General features: G+C 33.8%; 1 protein-coding gene and 1 pseudogene across 1 annotated transcript; one reads left to right on the top strand and one right to left on the bottom strand.

Moving 5' to 3' along the window:
• The first annotated feature begins 5,812 nt into the window (after nucleotides 1-5,812).
• LOC127104769 (pentatricopeptide repeat-containing protein At3g23020-like) lies at nucleotides 5,813-7,261 on the top strand (annotated as a pseudogene).
• A 9,973-nt stretch (nucleotides 7,262-17,234) lies between these two features.
• LOC127101005 (serine carboxypeptidase-like 11) lies at nucleotides 17,235-20,833 on the bottom strand. Its single transcript, XM_051038312.1, has 14 exons — nucleotides 20,521-20,833; nucleotides 20,132-20,280; nucleotides 19,931-20,007; nucleotides 19,657-19,776; nucleotides 19,439-19,541; nucleotides 19,278-19,315; nucleotides 19,027-19,125; nucleotides 18,786-18,872; nucleotides 18,567-18,704; nucleotides 18,414-18,485; nucleotides 18,191-18,306; nucleotides 17,855-17,968; nucleotides 17,623-17,668; nucleotides 17,235-17,488 (listed from the first exon to the last, which is right to left on the bottom strand). Exons 1-14 carry the CDS (start codon nucleotides 20,694-20,696, stop codon nucleotides 17,405-17,407), a joined length of 1,419 nt encoding a protein of 472 aa, XP_050894269.1. The 5' UTR covers nucleotides 20,697-20,833; the 3' UTR covers nucleotides 17,235-17,404.
• Between the last annotated feature and the right edge of the window lie 2,624 nt (nucleotides 20,834-23,457).

A 23,457-nucleotide genomic window follows, 5' to 3' on the forward strand; every position in this document is an offset into this window, starting at 1 on the left:
ATCAAGAAAATGAGAAATGTCCAATGGTTTAGGGAAAGAACTGAGGGGTTTGTGTTGGTACTTTTAAAAGGATAAAAGGTTTCATAGGAAACCACATTTTTTTGACACAAACAAGTCATGATATTTAAGGTGATAGAGGATGTATCCTTTGGTTCCATCTTTAAAATCAAGGAATATTGCTTTTCTAGCCCTAAGCTCATACTTAGAGGGGTCAAAGAAGCCCTAAATGAGAAAGCCCTAATAATTAGGCCCCCTATTTGACCCCATTTTTTTAGGCCCTCTACTAAATCAAAAATTGTTTGGCCCCTTATTTTTAAGCCCCCTCATATTTTTGTTTTTTAAAGGGCCTAAATGAGGGGCTCAAAATATAATTTATTTAAAACAACATATTTTATTTTTTTTAAATATATATTTTTAAATAATAAATATTTTTGAAAACTATTTTTTTAAAATATTATTTTTTTCAGAAAAAAAAAAGAAACGTTGATTTTTTTCGAAAAAAAAACATTATTTTTCTAAAATTAAAAAAAAATCATTTTTTTAAAATAAATAATCACAATCGATTTTTTTGAAAGTATTAAAATTTTTAATTTTTAAAATAAACATTGATATTTTTGAAAAAAAAAAATAAATAGATTTTTTTTCGTAAAAAAAAAACTGATTAATTTTTTAAAATGAGAAAGGCGGTTTTTTTTTAATATTAAAATCAGAATGAACAAGTAAAACTGATTAATTTTTTTTTAATTAAAAAGTTATTTTTTTTCGAAAAAGAATGTCGATTTTTTTTTGAAAATAAACAATCGATTTTTTTCGAGAAAAAAAGATGATTTTTCTTGAAACTAAAAAAATTGATTTTTTTCAAAAAAAAAAATCAATTTTTTATATATATAAAAAAGTCGATTTTTTCGAAAAAAAAAAAGGTGATTTGTTTTTGAAAAAAAAACCCGACTTTTTTGAAAATAAAAAAAAAATGATTTTTTTTGAAAATAGGAAAAAATGTCAAAGTTTTTTCAAAAATAAAAAAAATCGATTTTTTCCAAAAAAATTAAATCAATTTTTTTAAATAGAAAAGTTTAATTTTATTTGAAACAAAATCTAATTTTTCCTAAAATAAAAAAGTTGATATTTTTTTTAAAAAAATGATTTTTATGAAAATAAAATAATAAAATAATTTTTTCTTTAAAAAAAAAGTCAAATTTTTTCTTTAAAAAGTCAACTTTAAAAAATGATGGGGCCTTAAGGGTTTACTTGAATTTTATGGATCTTTAGTTTAGCCTATATATTTTGGGACTCATTTATTTTTAGAATTTTAGGCCCCCTATATTTTGGAGGCCTTAAAAGTTAGGTCCCGATCCCCTAAATTGACAGCTCTACTCATACTTAGTTCGACGGGCTTAGAGTGTTGTGGCAAAACAAAGACAACCAAATATTTTTAAGTGAATAACCTCATAAGGGAATTTAGATTTGAATAGGGGACTGTGGATTCTATTGATCAAATGAACAACATATTGAATATTAAAATTCCACAAGTTTAAGGGAATATTATAATGAAAGGTTATAGATCTAGCTACATTGAATATGTTATGCTTTTGTTCCACCACCCCATTTTGTTGGGGGATTTTCACACAAGATTTTTTTATGATAAATGCCTTTAGAAAGAAAAAATTCACTAAGGGTTACAAATTCTGAACCATTGTCAGATCTATAACATTTTGGGGTTGTGTTGAATTGATTTTCTACGGATGTATTGAAATGTATAATGCTTTGTTTTGTTTCTGATTTATTTATAAGAAATACAACCCATGTGAATCTTGAAAAGTCATCTACTAGTGTAAGGAAACACTTATGACCTAGAATAAATTCAGTGGCAAAAGGGCCCCATAAATCAGCATGTAGAAGTGGAAAAGGTGCATAAGTATGAGTAATGTTGTGTGGAAAGGGAAGTTTCTTTTGTTTTGCATAATGGCAAGAATCACAAGGTTTCATTTGATTTTTACAAGGAATAAGAGGAAATTTTTTAGATAAGGTTTGCATGCCAAAATGAGAAATATGACCTAATCTTAAATGCCAAAGTTCAAAAGAATTTGAAATAGCAGAATTACAAGTAGAGGAAGCACCACAATGATCTATTACATAAAGACCTCTTTGTAACCTAGTTGTACCAATCGTTTGCTGCGAATGGTTCTGCAAAATATGACATGAGTTGGAGAAAAAATTTATAGAACAATCATTGTTACCGGTCAGTTTAGTAACTTCTATCAGGTTTGCATGAAAGGTTGGAATATATAAAACATTGAATAAGGTGGTGGTAGGTGAAATATAAATGGTTCCAGAAATTCATGCAATCATGTGCGAGCCATTAGGTAATTAGACAAAAATAGGGACAATGCTATGATATGAAGTGAAAAAATCAAGGTTAAAGGTGATATGGTCAGTGGTACAGATGTCTAAAATACAAATATGAGTGTTCTTACCAATGCTTGTGGAGGAGTGAGAGTTCATGACGAAGGAGAAGTAGTGATAGAGTTTGCAGCAAGACTAGGTTTTGACTGTTGAAGGCACAAATGCTTTGAAAATCTTCTTGAATAAAACCATAAAGGGAGCATGATGAACCTTTTGAAGCAGCAGGGCCATTGTTTGAAGCATTGTTAGCTTAAGGTTGAGAAGAATTATGGCTATAATTATGAGCGCTTTCCCTTTGTCGATAGCCCGACGGATATCCATGTTTCAAGAAATATGTGTCCATGGTATGATTAGTTCTTTTGCAGTGAGTACATACCCTGTTAACTCCTTTAGAAAATTGAAATCATTTCCCTTTGTTGAAAGCAGTTCCTTTGCCATGCAAATAACTCTGTACATTGACATGTAGTGCATCAACTGTGGATTCAGTATATTCTATAGAAATGCTCGAATTCAAGTAACATTTTTTCTGAATAACTAGGGAGAAGGCCTTATCAATATCAGGAAGTGGATTCATCATCATTATCTGAGACTTGGAATGCGCAAAACATCCATTGAGGTCGTTCAAAAACCGACATAATCTTGTTCACAATAATTTTTAGCAGAATCAACAACACCACAAGAACAAGCAAAGGAACAAGTACAACGAGGAATGGGGGGATAATTTTCGAGTTCATCCTAGAACACTTTCAATTGAGTAAAATATTCAGAGACATCAAAAGTACCTTGGCGTAATCGATAGAGCTCTTGAATGTCTGAGATGTAAAAAATACCGCTTTGCGAAAACCTAATTCAAAGAAGAAGAATTAATTCAAGAATTTAATAACAAGGGTAAATTAGGGAAAATGTAACTTATCCTAACAACCTCTAACTATTCTCCTAACTTAACTTGTATTCATTTAAACTAGGTAGGTTGATATCATGGTTTAAGAGTACATAACTTGTATTCATTTAAACTAGGTAGGTTGATATCATGGTTTAAGAGTACATAGTTTAGTATTCATTTAAACTAGGTAGGTTGATATCATGGTTTAAGAGTACATAGTTTAGTATTTATTTTTCTTTTATACATAACAACATACTTATATGTGTATAAGTTATCACTATAGACAGGAAAAGGATTTGTGTTCTACTATAACTATGAAACGTTAACAGAATCCGTGTTCTGCTATAACTAAATAAAAATTTAACACTATCACAATTTTAATCGAAAATAGCAGTTTCTCCCTATATAATTTTTGTTAGGTTATGAGTGAGACCTTAAATTCACAAAACTCAGACATTCAAGAGTTAAAACAATTGTTGTGATATTCTTTAAGATATGTACTGCGCTACCTACTACAGCGGTTAGTTGAAACAATTGTTGTGATATTCTTTAATGCATAACATTTATCAACAGTTGTTCTAAACAAATATTATGATATATACATTGAGTTTATTACAAATTATGCGGAATGCTTATTTTGTCAATACTCACTAAACATATAACTTTTTAAGCCGATCTAGAACATTATAATATGACAAATTAAATTATATTAGAAGAACAAGTTCATAATCAATGCTAGACAAGAGTTCTTCAACTCCTTATTCGTATTTTCTCTTTAACATTAGAACTTTGTTTAATGATCCTAGTTCTTCAACCGCCCCTTCCTTCACCTCTAGTTTATTTTGCAAAATATTATTTACTTTTCAAACAAAATTAGAGGTAGAGAGAGGGACAATTGAAGAACTACAATCATTAAATAAAGTTCTAACATTTAAAAAATAATATGCAGATAATGAATTGAAGAATTCTTGTCTAGAATTGAACATGTACTTGTTTTCTAATATAATTTTATCTATCATATTATAATATTATAATTTTCTAATGCAATCTAAAAAGTTATATATTCGGTAAGGGTTTGGGAAAACACTCAAACCACATAAGATATAAGAAACTCATCTTTTAAACAAACATTAAAAACAATATCCATCAACAACAAACCATAAACAACATACACAATACAACAAACATATCAACTCATAAAATATTTCAAAAACGTACATGTCTCATAACGGTATTCATAATGAAAGAAGGATGAAGTTGAAGTTAGAACTGCAAATTCGTGTCTATTTTGAACGGGTGTCATTTTGGATCTTTCACACAAGTTTGCAACGCTCACTTTAGCTCTACCCTTGTTATTGAAACAAGCATTCCTACCTACAAGTCAAAACAAGTAGAAAATTCAAACATTATGAAACAAACTATTGAAACATAAACAATAATAAATAAACAGATTTTGAAACATAAACTATAGTGAAGGTGAACCTGTAAAGTAGCCATTTGCTAAGATTTAATGCAACAACGTTATCCTTTGAAGAATACGAGTTGTCTGCATAAGTTTGGGGTTCCCATATGAGAGAGACGAGTGAGAAAGATGTTAGTCTCATATTTTGAGAGAGACGAGTGAAAGAGATGTTAGAGTTTTATTTGAGAGAGACGACTATAATGCACTGAAGCGAGTGTCACACCCCGATTTTGACCCTGATATTCATATCATTATTTCATTCATTATTTGCTCCTCATGATTTTGTTCCTATACTATGGTACTCTTTTTTCATGAGCATCAAGTGGTCTCCTTTTCTGTTATGGGTGCACCTTGTTGTGTTGTGCGCATTCAAGGCGAGGTTCTACCGTCAACATATTCAGATGCATAGGCGCATTCCGCGTCGGTGGTAATCAAGGAGATTCAAGGAGGTCTCCTCTACTATGATGAACATTGTTTGATTCAAGGAGATTCCAGTGGTTTACCATGTTTTAAGGAAGAGTCATTATCATGTGAGTTTTTCAAGAGGGACCGAGCCTGGTTATCGTCGGAATCAAGCTAGTGGCCGAAGGTCATCCTTTATTTGCATGGATTTTAATAGATAATTCAAGGGAAACACAAAAGGAGTCTCGATCATGTTCTATAATTTGGTTTTTAAATCTAAAGGGGGCATTTGGCCGAAGCTACTGATAGTCATGTGCAAACTTTATGCTTGGATCCTAAGGGAACAAATGTGCATCATGTTTTTGTTAACCGAGCGACATTCAAAGTAGACTAAGACCATGCAAGAGAAAATAATAAATCTTCGTTAGATCTTAATTGAAGTGGCATACAAAGGAGAAACCAATATGTTAATTGAGGAAAATTACAAGCATTGCAAATGATACAATAAAATTAGTTGTTGGCCATTAATACTGAACCTCAACAACCACGAGACAAAACCTGCAATACATCCAACATAAAAGCAACAAGTTCAAAATTTACAACCAGAGCAGAGCAGTTTGCTTATCCGTCCACCTAACTCAAATGTGGAATGATGTCTCCTGATGGATAGAGCAGCTGTGAGTATGCTCAGTTCTGTCAGGACTATAATCTGTAGCCCCTTTTGTCCGCTATGTACAGATGAAGCTGATCATTCATGTGGGCTTTGGGATATGGAGACAGATATCCATTGTTTTCTGCGGGTCCTGTTACATGATTAACAAATTTATATTGATTACCATGAACCATACGACCTGAACCTACAACAGACAAAAAAAACCATGGACAGTTAGAGGAACTGAGTTCACTGCTGCAGAAAATGGAAGAAGTGCGATGCTCACCAAACACAAGGACCTATAATATTCTTATCTCTCTACATACTAAGCATAATGATATTGATATGGTAACAAAATATTTTAAAAGAATGAAGGCGGCCCACCTTGAGCCAGATCTTGTTAGTTACCGTACCCTCTTGTATGCGTACAGTATAAGGAAAATGGTTTGTGAAGCAGAAGAGCTTATATCAGAGATGGATAAGAAGGGCCTCCAAATTGATCAGTTCACCCAATCTGCTTTGACTCGGATGTACATCGAAGCCGGAATGCTTGAGCGGTCCTTGTTATGGTTTCATAGGTTTCATCTGGCTGGCAATATGAAATTTGAGTGCTATGTTGCCAACATTGATGCATATGGAGAGCACGGACATATTTTGGAAGCTGAGGAAGTCTTCCTTTGGTGCCAAGAACGGAAGAAACTCAGTGTCCTTGAGTTCAATGTGATGATTAAAGCTTATGGTATAGGGAAATGCTACGATAAAGCATGTCAATTGTTTGATAGTATGGATAAACACGGTGTAGCCGCAGACAGGTGCATCTATAGCTCTCTCATACAAATTCTGGCCAGTGCTGACCAGCCTCACATTGCCAAACCTTATTTGAAAAAATGCAAGTGGAAGGATTAGTGACTAATTGCATCCCATATTGTGCTGTGATTTCCAGTTTTGTAAAATTAGGACTCTTGACAGATTCATTAAGCTATAACAATGTCCTTGACCTGTATGCTAATGCTGGGAGACCCAAAGAAGCAATACCAACTTTCAAGGACATGGTAACAGCTTCAATACAACTTGATGATTGTAGTTTAAGATCACTTAGAAATCTTTTGCTTAGATATGGAGCATCAAGGCAAGCTCTTGACAAATTACAAGTATCAATGAAAAAGGACACTTCCAATGGTTTACAGGCATGGATGTTGGCACTCACAAGTGTGCTTGAAATGGATGAATATGATAACAAATAGATTTATTCTCTGCACTTGGTCTTCAAAGACATTGCTTTGTCAGGCTCACAAAGTTTTGCTGATGGATATGAGAATTCCATCAGTATGACAGCATGCTGGCAACACTTGTCAAATTTTGAAGTGCATTCTATAATGCAAGATTGACATGATTATGTGATTGGTATGCTTCAGTTTGATCCAGTCTTATGGCTTAATATGGCCTAAAAGAACTTGAGTTGGAGTTGTTGGATGTGAGAATAGACAACTTTTATATGTGATCTATGTAAATCTTCAATAATCATTTCACTGCAGTAACAAGTAATTAGCCAAAGCAGTGAAAAGTCAGAAAAATTCCCAAATTAGAATAAAGACAAAAATAAGGAAGAAAGCACGAGTTCAGATTACCATTTTCGAACCTAGCATCAAAGAGGTCAATCCAATTTCTGAACATCCAAAGTGCTTTGCAGAGTTACTCTTCTGGAATACCAAAAACACCAATTGAAACCCTAGCTGCAGAAATATAAAATGAGAAAAAGAAATCAGTGAAGGGGGGAGAATTGAGCGGCCACTGTTCATAAAAAAGAAGAAACAAAAGAAACCCTAGGATTGGATTCGACGGCAAGGAGGCGGAAACAAAAGGATCTTAACGATAAAAAGAAAAGGGAGAAGCAGAGCAAAGGAAGCTACCTGAAAAGGGCACCCCAGTTCTTCGCACCGCTATCATAACCGCGCTGAGTCTTGCTTTGAGGAGGTAATCATCACATTTCTTTCGACATCCTCGCGACATGTGACCTTTGTTTGTATCTTTTGATTTTGCTTTAGGGAAGGTTTAACGTTTTCTAGGTCTTTGTTGTCGGTGCGTTTCGGTTTCGTTGTGAAGGAGATGAATGTCTCAAGCAGAGAGAGAGACTTTGAGAGTAAAGGTTGAGGGATAGCGTTTGAGAGAGAGAGAGAGAGAAATCTTGAGGTTTGAGGGAGCGATGAGGAAGGAGAGTCGTAGCGAGTGAGGGCGAGTTTGGTTGAGGACGACGAGAGAGTTTTTTCTTCCTTACTGTGTTTCATTTTTCTTTCAGTTTCAGTTTGTTTTTTTTATTAGTTTCTTTATTTTAATTCCTTTTTAATTTATCTTAGTTTATATATTTAAAGTAACATCAAAATAATAAATAACCATGAGTGGTCTGGTGGAGAAGGGTAGTATCATAGTCTTGAGTGGGGTGAGTTTAATACTCATGCGTAGCATTTTTTTGGCATTTTATTTTCTTTTAGCTATTTTATTTTCTTTTTATGTTTATGCCTTTATTATACTCATAGTTTCATTTGTTAATAATGCAAATTTGTTATCTTTTAATTTCATCATTCATTCAAAACCATTTTTAAACTATAAAAATCATACTTTTCTCGATTCAATGTCGAGCCCATTTTCCATACCCTTGTAAGTCGGTTGCTTTTTAAGCATCGCCATCAAACTCACATAGCTTACTCTTGGGCTTTCTTACAATGAGCCGGTTCTCTTGCACTTACACTCATGCATTATTTGTTGATTGGGTCCGATTTAATTATTTCATGATTTTTTAATCCCCATTTGACAAAATGTACCCCACTCCCCCAATGTGTATATAATGTTGTATTATTTTATTTCTCTATTCGTTTTAGATACTAACACAAGAGTAAAATCCACCATTTCTAGAAAAATACAAAAAATATGACTCGATCCAACGTCGAGTATTTTCTCAATAAACAAATCAATTCATTTCGCCCTCTTATTCTATTTCTTTTCTTTCAAACTTTCATCAAATGCTTGATTCAACGTCAAGTTATTTTCTCTAATAAAAACTCAAAAAATATTAATTCATAGTCAAGACTTTTTCAATAAAGATGGAAGTGGAACGTGGTGTATACCACGCACTCCTGAGACTAGGATTCGAGATGTATATCTCGCCAATCCTAGCTCTCGCCATCATCCAATTTACCCACTTTGCTCTATCAAACACCCATCCAAATCTTTCTCAAACGTCCATCAATACTTGATCTAGGTCAAGTCATTTTCACAACAAAAAAAATCAAAATACCTAATTCTTATTTAACACTTTTTCAATAAAGGTGGAAATGGAACATGGTGTATACCATGCACTCCTGAGGTTAAGATTCGAGACGTATGCCTCGCCAATCTTAACTCTCGCCATCGCCTAAAATTGTCAATGCGGTTTCTCCAAACCCTTTCTCAATCAAATTCAAAACACTTAATTCTCTATTAAACACTTTTGCAAATAAAGATGGAAATGGAACATGGTGTATACCATGCACTCCTGAGGCTAGGATTCGAGATGTATATCTCGCCAATCCTGGTTCTCGCCATCACTCAAAGCACATCCAACCAATCAAACTCTTTTTCTCGCCGCCGTGCGACCAATCAAAAACCTTTTAAAATGAAAGATGTATTGTCATAAGAGATACAAAACATTGTTTCGGCCACGATTGTTGAGTAGAGATAGATGACGCTTTTCCGAATGTAGATTTGTAAATCCTAACACCTAAGTACATATTGCATGACAACTCTAGGGCAGAGCTTTCCCCATTTTTAGACCTTTCCGAGCGTCTCCGATCTTGTGGCATGTAGTCCATTCTATTGCAAAGAGGTAACTGCCTAAGACTCGATTCAGCGAGCTGCGAAACCTACTGCTAGGACGTGAACACATTGCCCACTCTCCTTTGACACAACTGGTGTCCTCCTTTTGTAAGTCCATATTCAGATGGCAATCCCTATGTAGCCGAACTACGGCAACTCTGATTCTCATGTTCAGATGAGATACGTAGGCACAAGATGCGATGTCTTGCCGAGTTTGACTAACAACTAACAACTAATCCTTGTTTGCTTTCACCCTCGTTGCGATCCTTTCTCTCGCCCTCGTTGCGATCGAGACCTTCCCTTTCTCTTGCCCTAGTTGCAATCGAGACCTTTGTTCCCGTAGTTAGCCGAACTACGGCTTGCTCTGATTCTCATTCCCGATGAGATACGTAGGCATAAGACGCGAGGTCTTAGCGAGCACACTCCTCTTTAACCCATAGGTAGCCGAGCTACGAAGACTCTGATTCTCATATTCAGATGAGATACGTATGCAATAGATGCGATATCTGTGCGAGTCATTTTTCTCTTGACCCTTTTAGTAAATAGTACATTAGATAAACACACACCCTTTAGACAAGAACAACAAAAGTGGATCCCGTAGAGTACTACGGATGCGTAGGGGTGCTAATACCTTCCCTTCGCATAATCGACTCCCGAACCCAAGATTTGGTTGCGAGACCTTGTCTTTTCCTTTCCTCTCTTCAGGTTTACTTCGAGCGTTTCCTTTCCCTCCTTTGGGATAAATAACGCACGGTGGCGACTCTTCTGTCATTTTCTTTCGCCGGTTGTTTTTTCGCACTACTGTATTTTTCAGGTTGCGACAGCGAGAGATGATTTTGCTTATATATAAATAAGTAACTCCTTTCACCACGATTGACAATATGAACCATGATGAAATGATTGCAACTTACATCACAGTTGATTATAAATATTGCGGTGATATACAAGGTCAAGTCCATTATGTCACGATAAATAGAAACTTGTTGGTACTGAGATTCGAACCATTTCACTCCAGGTTCACTTTACTATGATTGGTACCTATGATCGTTGTGAAATTTCCTTTAGTAAATATAAAAAATAATCGCCCAAAAAGAACTAGTATCACGCTTAACAGAAGATCGTTGTAATATTGGTGTTACGAAAGATATATCGATCCAACTTTTGCGGTGTCTTCTAGTAGGGAAAGCTTAAAGGGAGAAACATTTGTTTTTAGAAAACTATCTTATCTAATTTGGCATCACGTGAAGTGAATGCAAACATCATATTATAGACTCTGATGTGTTATTAGAATTGTTTCGCGATTAGAAGTTGCATGATAAAATAGTAGATGTGCTAAGTAAGAAGTTAATAGTTTTGATATAGGGATTTGAATTTTTCTATTTCCTCAACTTAAAGAAAATGTTGGATTTCCATAATGGTAATGATTATCCCTTACCTGATAAAATATAAGTGGCTGACTATATCAACATTCAATAAGAGGAACCCTCGTAATACTTCGTTGAATAAGGATAACAAATGTTTGTAGAATGACATTGTTTTAATTGTGAACTTTTACTTCTATATTTGTAATATCCACAAGAATTATAAAAGCAATTACATAAATTAAAAATGCACCTTTCTTAAAATGGTGTACTATAGGTAGTATAAGATATAACAAATGAAGATGTTCTTAGATCTTGTATCGGGGTCTACTATAAAACTTGAATAAGAAGAAAATAAAGATGTTATGATGAAAGTTACACAAAACAAATTCTAAAGTGTGTGTTTACACTAAATTTTAGGTTCGATTCGTCCCCACCAATTTAGGCAAATGGGATGCAAATGAATAATCCGACAAATCCCCTTTGGGATACTTTGGAAACCTTAACATGAATCACACATTTACGTTAAGCATATCAATCAACGATATTTTACAGAATAAAGTTCTCTCATTTATTCTCATGCACTAAAAAAATAAAATAATGATTTAGATATAATCTTTGACACTTGAAACAAGTAATGTTCGTGTGTGTTTAGGTCTACAAATCATCTCTATTTATAAAGAAATTCATGTCATTTGGTGAAAGAAAACAACCTTTTAAATTACTCGTCATTTATAACTGTTACACATTTTGGTGTTCAAAAACATAATTAGACATTGCTATCGTTTAGTTGTGCTACATTGGAACTTGCATGCCTTGTGAAATTGGGGTCACCGGTTCAATTCCATCAAGCATCATTTGGTTTTGATTTCTCACATTTATTTCGTTAAGGTAACAAATAATTTCCAAAAATTGTTTACCGGTTCAATTCCATCAAGCATCATTTGGTTTTGATTTCTCACATTTATTTCGTTAAGGTAACAAATAATTTCCAAAAATTGTTTAAACCAAGATTTAAACTTGTGAACTTTAAGCCAATATCAATATTGATAGCCATTACACCACATAGCAACTTATAATTACAAAGATTCATAAAATCAATTTAATCATTATTATTTTTCAATTAAATATTTTGGAAATTTCTCCGACAGATGTGAGTTATCACGATGGGGTTAAGTTTTTTTAGAATTGTTTTTCATATCAGAAGAACAATTTTGAGATATTACACTTGTTGTCCTTCAAATGTTAAATATAAAATATTTTACTCATTATATATAATAATAACTATAACTTTATTATACATAAATGGATTGAACATTGATATAAACTTGATTCACTCAAGCAATCACAAATTTATCTACATACCATCTTAGATAACTAACTAACAGAATAATATAAGAAGATTAGCTTGGATAGTTTGTTGCTTTGGATACAATGCATTTTATTTTACCATACATGTCCCTATGCTATCATGCATTATCTTTCATCTTTCCATGTATCATTCATCATGCAACATTAGAAAGTTAGTTATAAGATGTTGAGTTGGCATAACTAAATTTGTAATTAGTGCAACTATATAAGATGTCTTGTAACTACTTATGATTGATTGATCAAATTGCTTTGATGCTATCAGAGCAGGTTCGTTCTACTATACTTCTATTGCGCGATCGATAACTTTTTTCCTTCATTCTTGTTTCATGGTGATATCTTTGTTTTGAAGATTCGAATTATGTTGGAAATCCCGATCTTGAAGTTCATTCTTTTTCTGTTCCATTTGTGTGTAATTTTTTTTTTATTCTCAATGACGAGAAACAATAACAACAATAACAATAATCAAGTTCAGGATCAGCTTGATCCCTACTATGTTCATCCTTCAAAAAACTCATCGATATGTGTAACTCCTGCGTTATCAGGTGAAAATTACCATGTTTGGTCAATGAAGGTGAGAAGAGCTTTGGCGATGAAGAACAATTTCAAGTTTGTGGATGGATCAATTGAGGTTCCCGATGAAGGAGACTTGAATTACACATGATGGCAAAGGTAAAGGTGTAACAACTTGTTGCATACATGGATAATCAATTCCATCACACCATCAATTGCTCAAAGTATGGGGTTCATTGATAATGCAGTCGATATGTGGAATGATCTCAAGGATAGATTCATGATAGACGATCAAATTAGAGTTTCTCAATTGCATCAATAAATTTCAAATATGAAACAAGGTTGCAAGAAAGTTTCAGATTACTTTACCGAACTAAGAAGCTTGTGGGAGGAATTGGATCAATATAGACCAATTCCTAGTTGCACTTATCGTGTGGCTTGTGCTTGTTCAACAATGAGGAACGCCAAGAGTTTTATAGTTGAAGATAGGATGATTCGGTTCCTTATTGGATTAAATGAAGAATATCAATAAGTGGTGTCACAAGTTTTGCTGATGGATCCATGGCCACATATAAATAAGGTTTTATCTCTAGTTATGCAGTAAGAAAGAAAGATACAATGTGGTGCAAGTTCTTCAACTACAACTATGGTAGAAAATGGCACAAGTATGGTGAATGCAGTAGAAGGATAAATACAATTTGTAAGTGGAAGAGGAAATAACAACTCTTATGTAGGAAGAGGTAGAGGAAACATGAAGGTTTGCACTTACGTTAGGAAAACATGTCACATCATTGATAATTGTTACAAGAAGCATGGATGTCCATCCAATTTTGTAAGAGGAAATTCATATGTAAATCAAGTAGAAGGTGAAGATGGAGAAACAAAATCATTAATGGGATTAACTAGTGACAATGGCAACATGACACTAACCAAAAACCAATACCAGAATCGGATGGCATTGCTTGAGAAGAACACAAGATCTGTTAGACGATAAGCTTAGATCTAGAGGGGGTGAATATATCACTAGTTAAAAACTTTGACAAAAATAGTTTTGAAAATTTTATGGCGCGCGAAAGCAAGCAGAAGTATCCCGGATCAAAATCGTCTAACCGAACCCGCTATCAAAAAGCTCAGATATGCATAATTATAATCACGGTATGATAATGAATCGAAAATTGACCAAACACAATTAATCACAACCAGTTTAATGTAAATCAACAAGGATAGTCTACTTCCAATGATAATTAACACAAAAATCTATTGAGACAATTTGTCGAATACCTAGTGTGCAATCGATATTGTTTGAAAATTTATATGGTAGTGTTGATCTTAAAATTCAATCAGAATCTAAAGGATTATGATCAACTCAACAACACGAATTTTAAAATGCGATCAAAAATAGTATCCAAACAAATTGATTGCACGATCGATGAAATCAACAATTTTCAAAATGGGAAATAAAAGAGAGAGAGAGAGAGAGAGAGAGAGAGAGAGAGAAACAAATAAAGTCCGCAATGATTTGTTTAGGCAGTTCCTCAATCGATCTCACTATGGGTGTGTTTGCCCTCAATTCGAACTCGAATTGAGATAATGAAATTAACCTTACTTTCTAAATGTATGTATACAAGATAGATGTAGAAACCCAACCCTAGAAGCCTTAAGTTTGATGTTGATTTTGACACTTTCTTTTCCCTTGATCAAAGCTTGATCAAGTAACCTAACAATGCCGCTTTGATTCACCGTCTCATGCTACTTCTTTGCAAGAAATCCCTTGTTCTTCAAAGCTTTCACTCGATCGAATCCAAAATGCATAATTGTCATAACCCAAGATTTACTAATGCGATCCATCGTCACACGCTACTCCTTTGCAAGAACCTCCCGTTCTTCAAATACTTCACTCAACCAGAGTCAGGTTATGTAATCTTGTCCAAGACCTTCAAACTTTAAACGATCTTAAAGGAAAATCCCAGCTCGATTTCTTATTTGAAACCCTCAAAGATTTTAACGCAATTTACAGTACAATCAACCTAAATTGGACGTTATCAATCCTAATTCTAGATGACACCCAATCAAAAAATGATTACGTGTAGTTTGATTGTGTGTATGCATAAAATGAGGTTGAAGATGATGAGAATGCTATGAAGTCCTGGTTTCGTATAGGTTTTAGTCTCTAGAAAGTCTTCCTAGAAATGATGCATGTATAAAGTATTTATATGCATGTTTGGAGGCAAAAGGAATGCAAGAGATTTGAAAAAGTTATGAATTTTTGGAAAAATATGTTGCATGAGCTAACATATACAAGTCATGTGCCGACCTGTTCGACGTATGTGCCGACCTGTATAGGTCATGCGTCGACCTGCAAGGGACGCATGTGTCGACATGTTGGATGCATGTGCTGACCTGTAGAGGTGACACATTTAACAGAGCCTACAAGCTTTAATAATGCAGCACATGAGCCGACATATAATACGGATGTGTCGACCTATAGAAAAAAAAAATCTTCTATGTGTCGACCAGAAACATGTATGTGTCGAAACATAGGTTAATTTTTTCATAAAAATTATTTTTGATGCATTTTTTATGCATGCAACCTTTTCCAACTTATCTCTAAATGTTTTTATGCTTCTAAGGCTAAGATGCACATTGAGAATCAGAGCATACTGTCCAATATACATTAACGCTATAGTATCCTAATTTTGACATCATATAAAATACATCTAATAAAAAGTTGCACTCACAAGATCCATCAATCTAACTAAGGGAGGTAAACCTTACATTGCTAGCTTTAATGTTCATAGTAGTCTAAATTGGATATTGGACACCGGAGCTACACATCATTCATATATATATATATATATATATATATATATATATATATATGCCATTATTTAGACAGGTTTACTAAATATGGTAAGATAGGTCCTATTCTGGTGAATCTACCAAATGGAAATTCAATAGTTGCATCTATATGTGGGACTGTCAAATTGTCTAATGATTTAATCATTGAAGATGTTCTTTACTTTGATATCAATTTCAAAAATGTGTAAAGAGCAGGATTACAATCTTGTTTTTGAAACTGAAAAATGTATAATACAGGAAAGGAAGGATTTGAGGAAGATTGGTTTAGCTAAAGAACTTAATGGCCTTTACTGCTTAAAAGCTCAAAGAGAAAATAAAGTATGTTTTGTTTCTAGTATCTTTGCCAACAAGAAAGATGATGAAAGTATAGCATTGGGGATTGTATGGCATCTTACGCTTTGTCATATATCTTATGATAGGATGAAATGCATGAGTAAGATGAATAATTACATTCCTGACAGTGTACACACAACTTGTGATGTATGCCAGTAGTATAGGCAAACAATTTTACCTTTTCCTATCAGTCATAATAATGCACACCAAATGTTTTACCTGATTCATCTTGATATATGAGAGCCTTTTAACACTGCTTATGTGCAAGGATTCAAGTATTTTTTTTTAACTATCTTATGTGTTGTAATGGTAAAATATAAATCTAAAGTTTCACAAAAGATAAAAGACTTTGCGGCCATGGTTGAAACTCAATTTGAGAAGAAAATCAAAATGATAAGAAATGACAATGGAGCTGAGTTGGTCTTGCCTATATATTATGCTTCCAAGGGCATCATTCATCAAAGAAGTCGTGTCTATACTCCACAAAAAAATGGTAGAGTAGAAAGAAGACATCAACATATATTGAATATTAGTCGAGCCCTCATGTTTCAAGCTGGTTTGTCAAAAGAATTTTGGTCCTATGCAGTGCTTCATGATGTGTTTCTTATGAACCGAATCCCTACAGAAGTCTTGCAGAACAATTATTCTTATGAGATAGTGTATGGAAACATACCTCATCTTAGTTCTTCAAGTACATTTGGGTGCTTAAGTTATGCTTCAACATTGCCTATAAATAGACACAAGTTTGATGCAAGAGCAAGGAAGTGCGCTTTCTTGGGTTACAAGGCAGATATGAAAGGCTTTATTCTCTTAGATATTGTGAATCATGAGATTATCATTTCCAGAAATATGAAGTTTTTTTATTTGAAATTTCATTATCATGACATATCACATGATCATGTGCCTACCCAAATTTACTTAGATTCTTTTTCAAATCAAAAGCCTCTTGAACCTGCTACTTTAAACTCACCCATTTCTTCTAATATTTTTTAACTTGAATCTAATGAAGTTCATCAGATTGTCATTGAAAATGTACCTGAGCATACTATAATTGAACCTGAGAATGCAAACCATAATGATATTTTAAAACCTATCCAAGATAATCAAGACTTTCCTATCACCACATCCTCACAATCTAACACTAGAAAATCCACAACAACAATTCAACCAACTTCTCATTTAGAAGATTATGCCTGAAATTCAAATGATAATCTTTCATGTCAATATCATATACAAAACTGCATCTCATATTCACAACTTAGAAAATGAAAATCTTTGACAAATGAGTATCTCATATTTATGCCATCTTAGCTGTTGGTTTACAAAGGTAAATTAGATATCCACCTACTAAACATGACAAAACATTGCTCAGGAGTGTACTCAGGAGCGGTATGACCTGAACCCTGTAAATAATTAAGCCAAAATCGATATAATAAATCTACAAACTTAAACCAAAGACACTTAAATATTTCATTGAATTAAGTGTTTTTCTTATAAGAACAAAAGAGCGTCTGTTATTCAATTAGTAACTTCGTACCTTGACAGTTGCAAATGTCATTCGATTTGAATAAGTCCTTGTGTATCTGTCAAATAGGAAAAACATTGATTAAGATTATGATACATGTTAAGATCAAATGAATCGGTTTGATGGAATTATGATACAATTGGAATCAAGCCAACCAACGAACGGGTTGTTTTTCAATTCAACCATTTGAATCGGCAAATTTAATCAATCTTTTTAAGACATTGAAATGAAGTTTCATGCTTACCCTCCAACTTGGTCATTTAGTAACCATGGCCTCCAATCATCCGCAATGGAGTAGTTTAGATCCCTTATCCAAGCTTGAGTAGATGTAAAAGGAACAACTAAATCATGATCCCCACTGCCAACAACGCATCGATTGTCAAAATATAAATAGGCCTTAGTAGTATCAAGAGACAGAAGAGAAACGAGTCTCACTCTTAGTAATCTCAATTTCGATTAAAAAATAGTTGATATTAATAACATATTCATAATATATCATATGACTGTGTTGAAATATCAACCGTTAATTTTCTTATTAACAATTGAAATTACTTACTTCAACTAAAGAGAAAATGTTTACCTATATATCAAAGAGCGGTATCCTTTTTTGCTTAGATTTACATGAAACTCGAAGCTACCATGGATCTCACGCTCAAAATCAGTAGTGTAACAACGTTCCCATTTCCCTATGGTTCCCTGCAAAGCTCAAAGCTATGTCCATTAATATGATATTCATAACAACCATTAGTTTGATGAGACTTCATCAATGCATTCAACTTAATGAGATTAGAGTTATATCAAACCTCTCGAATATGTAGTGCCTTGCGAACACTATCATCATTAGCCCATTTAGTTGCGAGGTAAAAACCATAAATCTACAAAAATGAAAACTAACATCATTTAAAACATTATAAACAAAAATAGTGTGAATCTAGACAAGTTATGAAAAGGATTACTTGGCAACTTAGTTCGGGCAATTTGAGATGAGATCTAAGAGGTTTCTTCAACTCTTGAGTCAAAGATCTCCTCCATAGACTCGAGTCATCTTTGCAATAGCGGTCCAAAATGTTGAATGTATTAATTCCTGAAAGGCACTGAAGATAAGAAATAATCATTTATAAATATGGTAAAAAAATTGTAAAATAAAAAGTTTAAATGGAGGATAAATTACTTGCCTCATCAAAGGATTGAAGATCTCTTAAACATAACTCATTTTTAGAATCTACATCGATATATTCTCCTTTACAATTTCTCTGCAGTGACTGTTGACGAAAGATAATGGTAGACAATTAAGTATTACGTCGTTCTTTTAATTCAAGTAAAAACACATCAAAAACCCCAATCTGAAAGGGGAGACTAAAACCTAATTTCAAATAAAATAGGGATTAGAAGTACATTTAAACCGAATAATATTACCGCATAGAGTTCATCGGAAATGAGCCCCATTCCATGAGCATATGGAATATGATAATTGATTTCTTTCAATGTTGTTATAGGATTTCCTAGTAGATATCCCTGAAATTTTTTAAATTGGTTTAGGATTCATAGTGCATATAACAAGGGATATGGTAGCAAACTAACAAAGATATTTAGGATTTTAGAAATTGCTTTCTTGATTATATTTTCGTCGATAATAGAAGAGGCAAGCATAGATTATGGTTGGAAACCTGGAGATTTATCAATGGTTTGAGACCTTTTTCATTTCCTGTTAATCAAAGAAATGGAAAAATATCAGTTTTTTTGGTCTTAATCCCGGTTCTCATGGAAAGCATCCCGGTTCACCATTACTTCAATAACTATGAAAATTGAGGCATTTAGAATTTCTAACCATTTGAAATTTCTTGAACAACGGCTGGGACAGGAATGCCGGAGTATGAATCAGCTCCCATGTAGAATTCATTTGAAAGAAATTCAGAGTGATCGATCAGCCACTACAAATACAAATAACTATTGCAACTTTAATTTTTGTCGTCATAGAAGCCAAATGTAGCGGACAGACATACACAAACGTGCCCGTCTGCACGCTAGTTTGTGTAATGAACATACCTTCCTAAGAAATTGATGAACATGATGAACTAGTTTCCAATCGCTACGATTAGCAGTGACATTTTTAGCATACGAGAAACCAGTTCCAAAGGGCAAATCAACAAAAATAATGCTGCATAGCTGACCAAAAGATCATTAACATTACAACCGGTAAATCTCCGTCCAATGAGGAAATCATGAAAAGAAACAAACAAAAAGAACGAATATTTTTTCGATTTATCTCAAAACATTAGTGAATGAATTCAATATTGAACTATTGAGGTGATCCTAACACCTTAGTCCAAGATTGTGGCCTCGAAACCAAACTAGGCACGCTCCCGTCGTACTCCTTTTTTTCAAATGCAAACGGACCTATTAATATCCAATTGAATGTTGTTGAGTCTACATTTCAATGTAAAATGAATGTGCTTGTTGATGTAAAATGCCATAAATAAGATCGACCAAATTGAAAGTAAAGTCGTGTATTGAAAATGACCTATTTGATAGACAAGACCAGAAAAAGATGAACAACCAGGGCCACCAGTTAACCAAAGCAGAAGAGGGTCTTTCTGAGGATTATTCTCTGACTTGATGAAGTAGTAGAACACTTGCATGTCATCATCTGTTTCTCCTAACCCCACATACCTATCAAATTTAACACAACTACGTTACTTGCCATACAAGACACCTCGTTAGCACCTTTGTGTCAGTGTCAGACACACATTTGTGATTACGTTTAATTTAATATTTTTCAAATATACGTCAGATACATCAATTATTCAATCATCCTGAAGGGAAGAAAAGATAAACCATTTTATTTCAAATGCAATTCAATCAAAATAATCTAAAATTAAACTAGAAAATGGAATGGTTAAGATTGATTACCCGGTTTCGAGTTCAAAAGGAAGTGGTCCTTGAAAACCAGGAAGGTGTTCAACCTTTGAGCTAGAAGAAGCTTCAATGTGAGTTAAAATCTGCATACTGAAAAACACACTTAAAGTAAGTAGAATCTGAAAAATATGAGAAGGAGGAATCATCATCATGTTCATCTTTGCAACCATTGTTTCTGATCAGTTTTTTTATGTTATTGATGATGATGAGTTGTTGAGAAGAGCATTGTTTTGTTTCTATTAAAAAAAATAAAAAAGAGTTGAATGATTGAGTTGATCGTGTCATTTTTCTTTGTTTATAAATTTAAACGTGGCTTTGTTGAATGGTGTAGTAGTGGAACATAAAATATTAGGAGAAGGAGAAATACCTTTTACTTTGATTATTAATTAATATAATATTGATCCACGGGTAATTAAAAAAAAATTAAGTGAAGTTTTTAACGACAAATCATGTTTATATATCTTTCTCTTTTATATTAATGACAGAATTATCATTTTTGAATTCAATCTCTATCGTTTTGCTTGTTTCGAGGGAAGTGTGAAAGAGAGAATGAGAGACAAGAAAGAAAAGTGACCATTTCTACTAGAAATATTTTAGAGAGACTAAGGTGGTGTGGGTTTCACATTTTTTTTCATTTATATCTTTGTTTTAAAAGAAAGTTATCAAAAATGTTTTTGGAATTTGCGAATCTATTTTCGGTTTGACTCTACTACACACTATATCTTTTTGGAAGTGGCTCACACTTATTTTTGTCAAAATTTAATACGAAAATACATATTCAAAAAAATACGGAAGTTCACTTCCGGATACATAGTTAGTCTAATACGTATTAGACATTTTTTCTTCCTCATTTCGAGCAAACCTAATCAACATTTCTCTCAAGTCACTTCTCTAATACCCCGAATTTTTTTTATCTTTACTTCATTCAATACAAATGGTTTGTCAATTACCTCTGAACATCCGATCAATACAAGTACTTTAACATCAACTACACATTTATAAGTTTTTCAATCCAAATTTTTTTTACATTTGGTTTTCTCTACATGCATTATGAAATAAAAACATTAGTTTTGCAATATACATCAATATATAGCTAGTTACATTCATTGTTAGGTAGTTTACTGAACTATATATCTTGTTCCATTTCAATTTCCATGTGTTTATGTCGTTGATGTGATTTCTGAATTGCAGGAAACTACAGAAGTTCACTTTCGTATTGTTTCAGAATTTGATTTTCCATAAATATAAAAGTGCACTTCCCTATTTTTTATGTCTACTTTGTTTTGTTTAATTTTTAATGTCTCTCCTCTAGGTTTGATTTTTTCTACTTTGTCTGATTTATCTGGTTTACTTTTAGGTAACATGACTGACAACAAAGAATGATTGAGGCACAGTAGAGTGTCCTAGCATGCATTTGTTCGGACGGAAAGAGCCTGACCCTCGCGACCACTGGTTAGTGCCAATTCCTTTGATGTGGAGGCATCAAATTCAGGGGTTTGTGTGTCTCCGGCTTCGCCTTCCAAGAGGAAGGTGTCACATATTGTTTCCCCTGAAGCCTCACTAGTCCAAATTGATGCATATGTTGTCGATGTTGTTGTTCTTGAGGAATTTAGAGGACACCCTATGACACTTCACGGCTGCCTCTGTATGCAAACCATGCTGCTAGAAATGTGAAGATAAAATTTATATGTATTTATTCTTTGAAACACGTGTGTTATAATATTCTAACTTTTTGACGATGGTGCATTTTTTACAGTGTCATGATGTTTTAAAAGGTATCATCCATGGTAAAGAGATTGCGAGGCTACAACAGTCTGAAGAGTAGTGGTTCATGATTCCATGCAGCTATCGGGGTTGCAAGATTTATGCATGATCGATTATACTACTATTAAGCATGGTATGTTGTCAACGTTTGTGAAAGATGTCACTCTGAGACGTCATCTTTTCATCTTCACATCTTTTCATCTTCACATCTTTTCATCTTCAACAGGGTGAGATTTCCATCACACTATATGATGTATCATCCTTGCAACATCTTCCTATCATGGGAAGATTATTAGACCATTCCAAGATGAATAGACCTAATGTACTGGAGATAATGGGAACCCGTGGAGATGGAAGACACCATAGGGTGTTATGCTAGATTTATATTCCTGGAGAAGTTGTATGTACACCACTTGGTTACGGCAGTGGAGGCCGATGGTGATTATGCACAGATTATGCATCATAGAGCATGTGCTTTGAGGTCATACCCCATGTACTTAGTTGGTACGTCCATATTTGTGGACAAGAATTCCTATTACGTCGATGTGGTTTACCTCAAATACTTCATTTACTTCGAACGGACTCATTAGTACAACTGGGTGGACGCTTGTTTAATTTACTTGTACTCGAAGTTAGCTTAAATTTGTCTTTGAAAGATCAAACATATGACAACTAGATGCACATTATTTACGGTAATATATATTACTAATAATCCAAATGTACCATTTTCAGACATGGATCCTCCAACACTTTCCATGCATCTCCTACTAGTCATGTGTTGATGACTACACTAAGAATCATCCACGTGTTTGTGCATTCGTCCCTCTTAGAGAGATTCAGTCGATTGAGACCTTCAGAGTGTTTCTTGATTGTACTGCAACAAATGATATACGATATACACCGTATGACGATCACCGTCAAACACGTCCCTTAGCTGACATAGCCTTATACTCTTAATGGTTGGTTTGTGGGTTAGATTTGATGTATCCACGTCTTCTTGAGCGAGTCATGCATCAGTTCAGATATCTACATATTGGTCCTAGAGACTCTTTTGTGTCTGCTCGTCCTTTTATTGTCCACATAGATGTAGATGTCATGTACCAGATGAAGCATGTAGTTTTGCACCTCCTCGCGAATGAAGTAGTGCATTCGACTACATCCAATGGC

This window comes from Lathyrus oleraceus, chromosome 7 (genome assembly GCF_024323335.1).
Source record: "Lathyrus oleraceus cultivar Zhongwan6 chromosome 7, CAAS_Psat_ZW6_1.0, whole genome shotgun sequence".
NCBI lineage: Eukaryota > Viridiplantae > Streptophyta > Magnoliopsida > Fabales > Fabaceae > Lathyrus > Lathyrus oleraceus.

What these genes read in the sequence shown, in the direction of transcription:
- LOC127101005 (XM_051038312.1), bottom strand. Translation starts at nt 20,696, where the DNA reads ATGGTTGCAAAGATGAACATGATGATGATTCCTCCTTCTCATATTTTT. An exon ending in TGGTCTTGTCTATCAAATAG is followed by an intron (nt 20,008 to 20,131) that starts GTCATTTTCAAT and finishes GGATATTAATAG; the next exon opens with GTCCGTTTGCATTTGAAAAA. An exon ending in ATCTTCAATCCTTTGATGAG is followed by an intron (nt 18,705 to 18,785) that starts GCAAGTAATTTA and finishes TCTTATCTTCAG; the next exon opens with TGCCTTTCAGGAATTAATAC.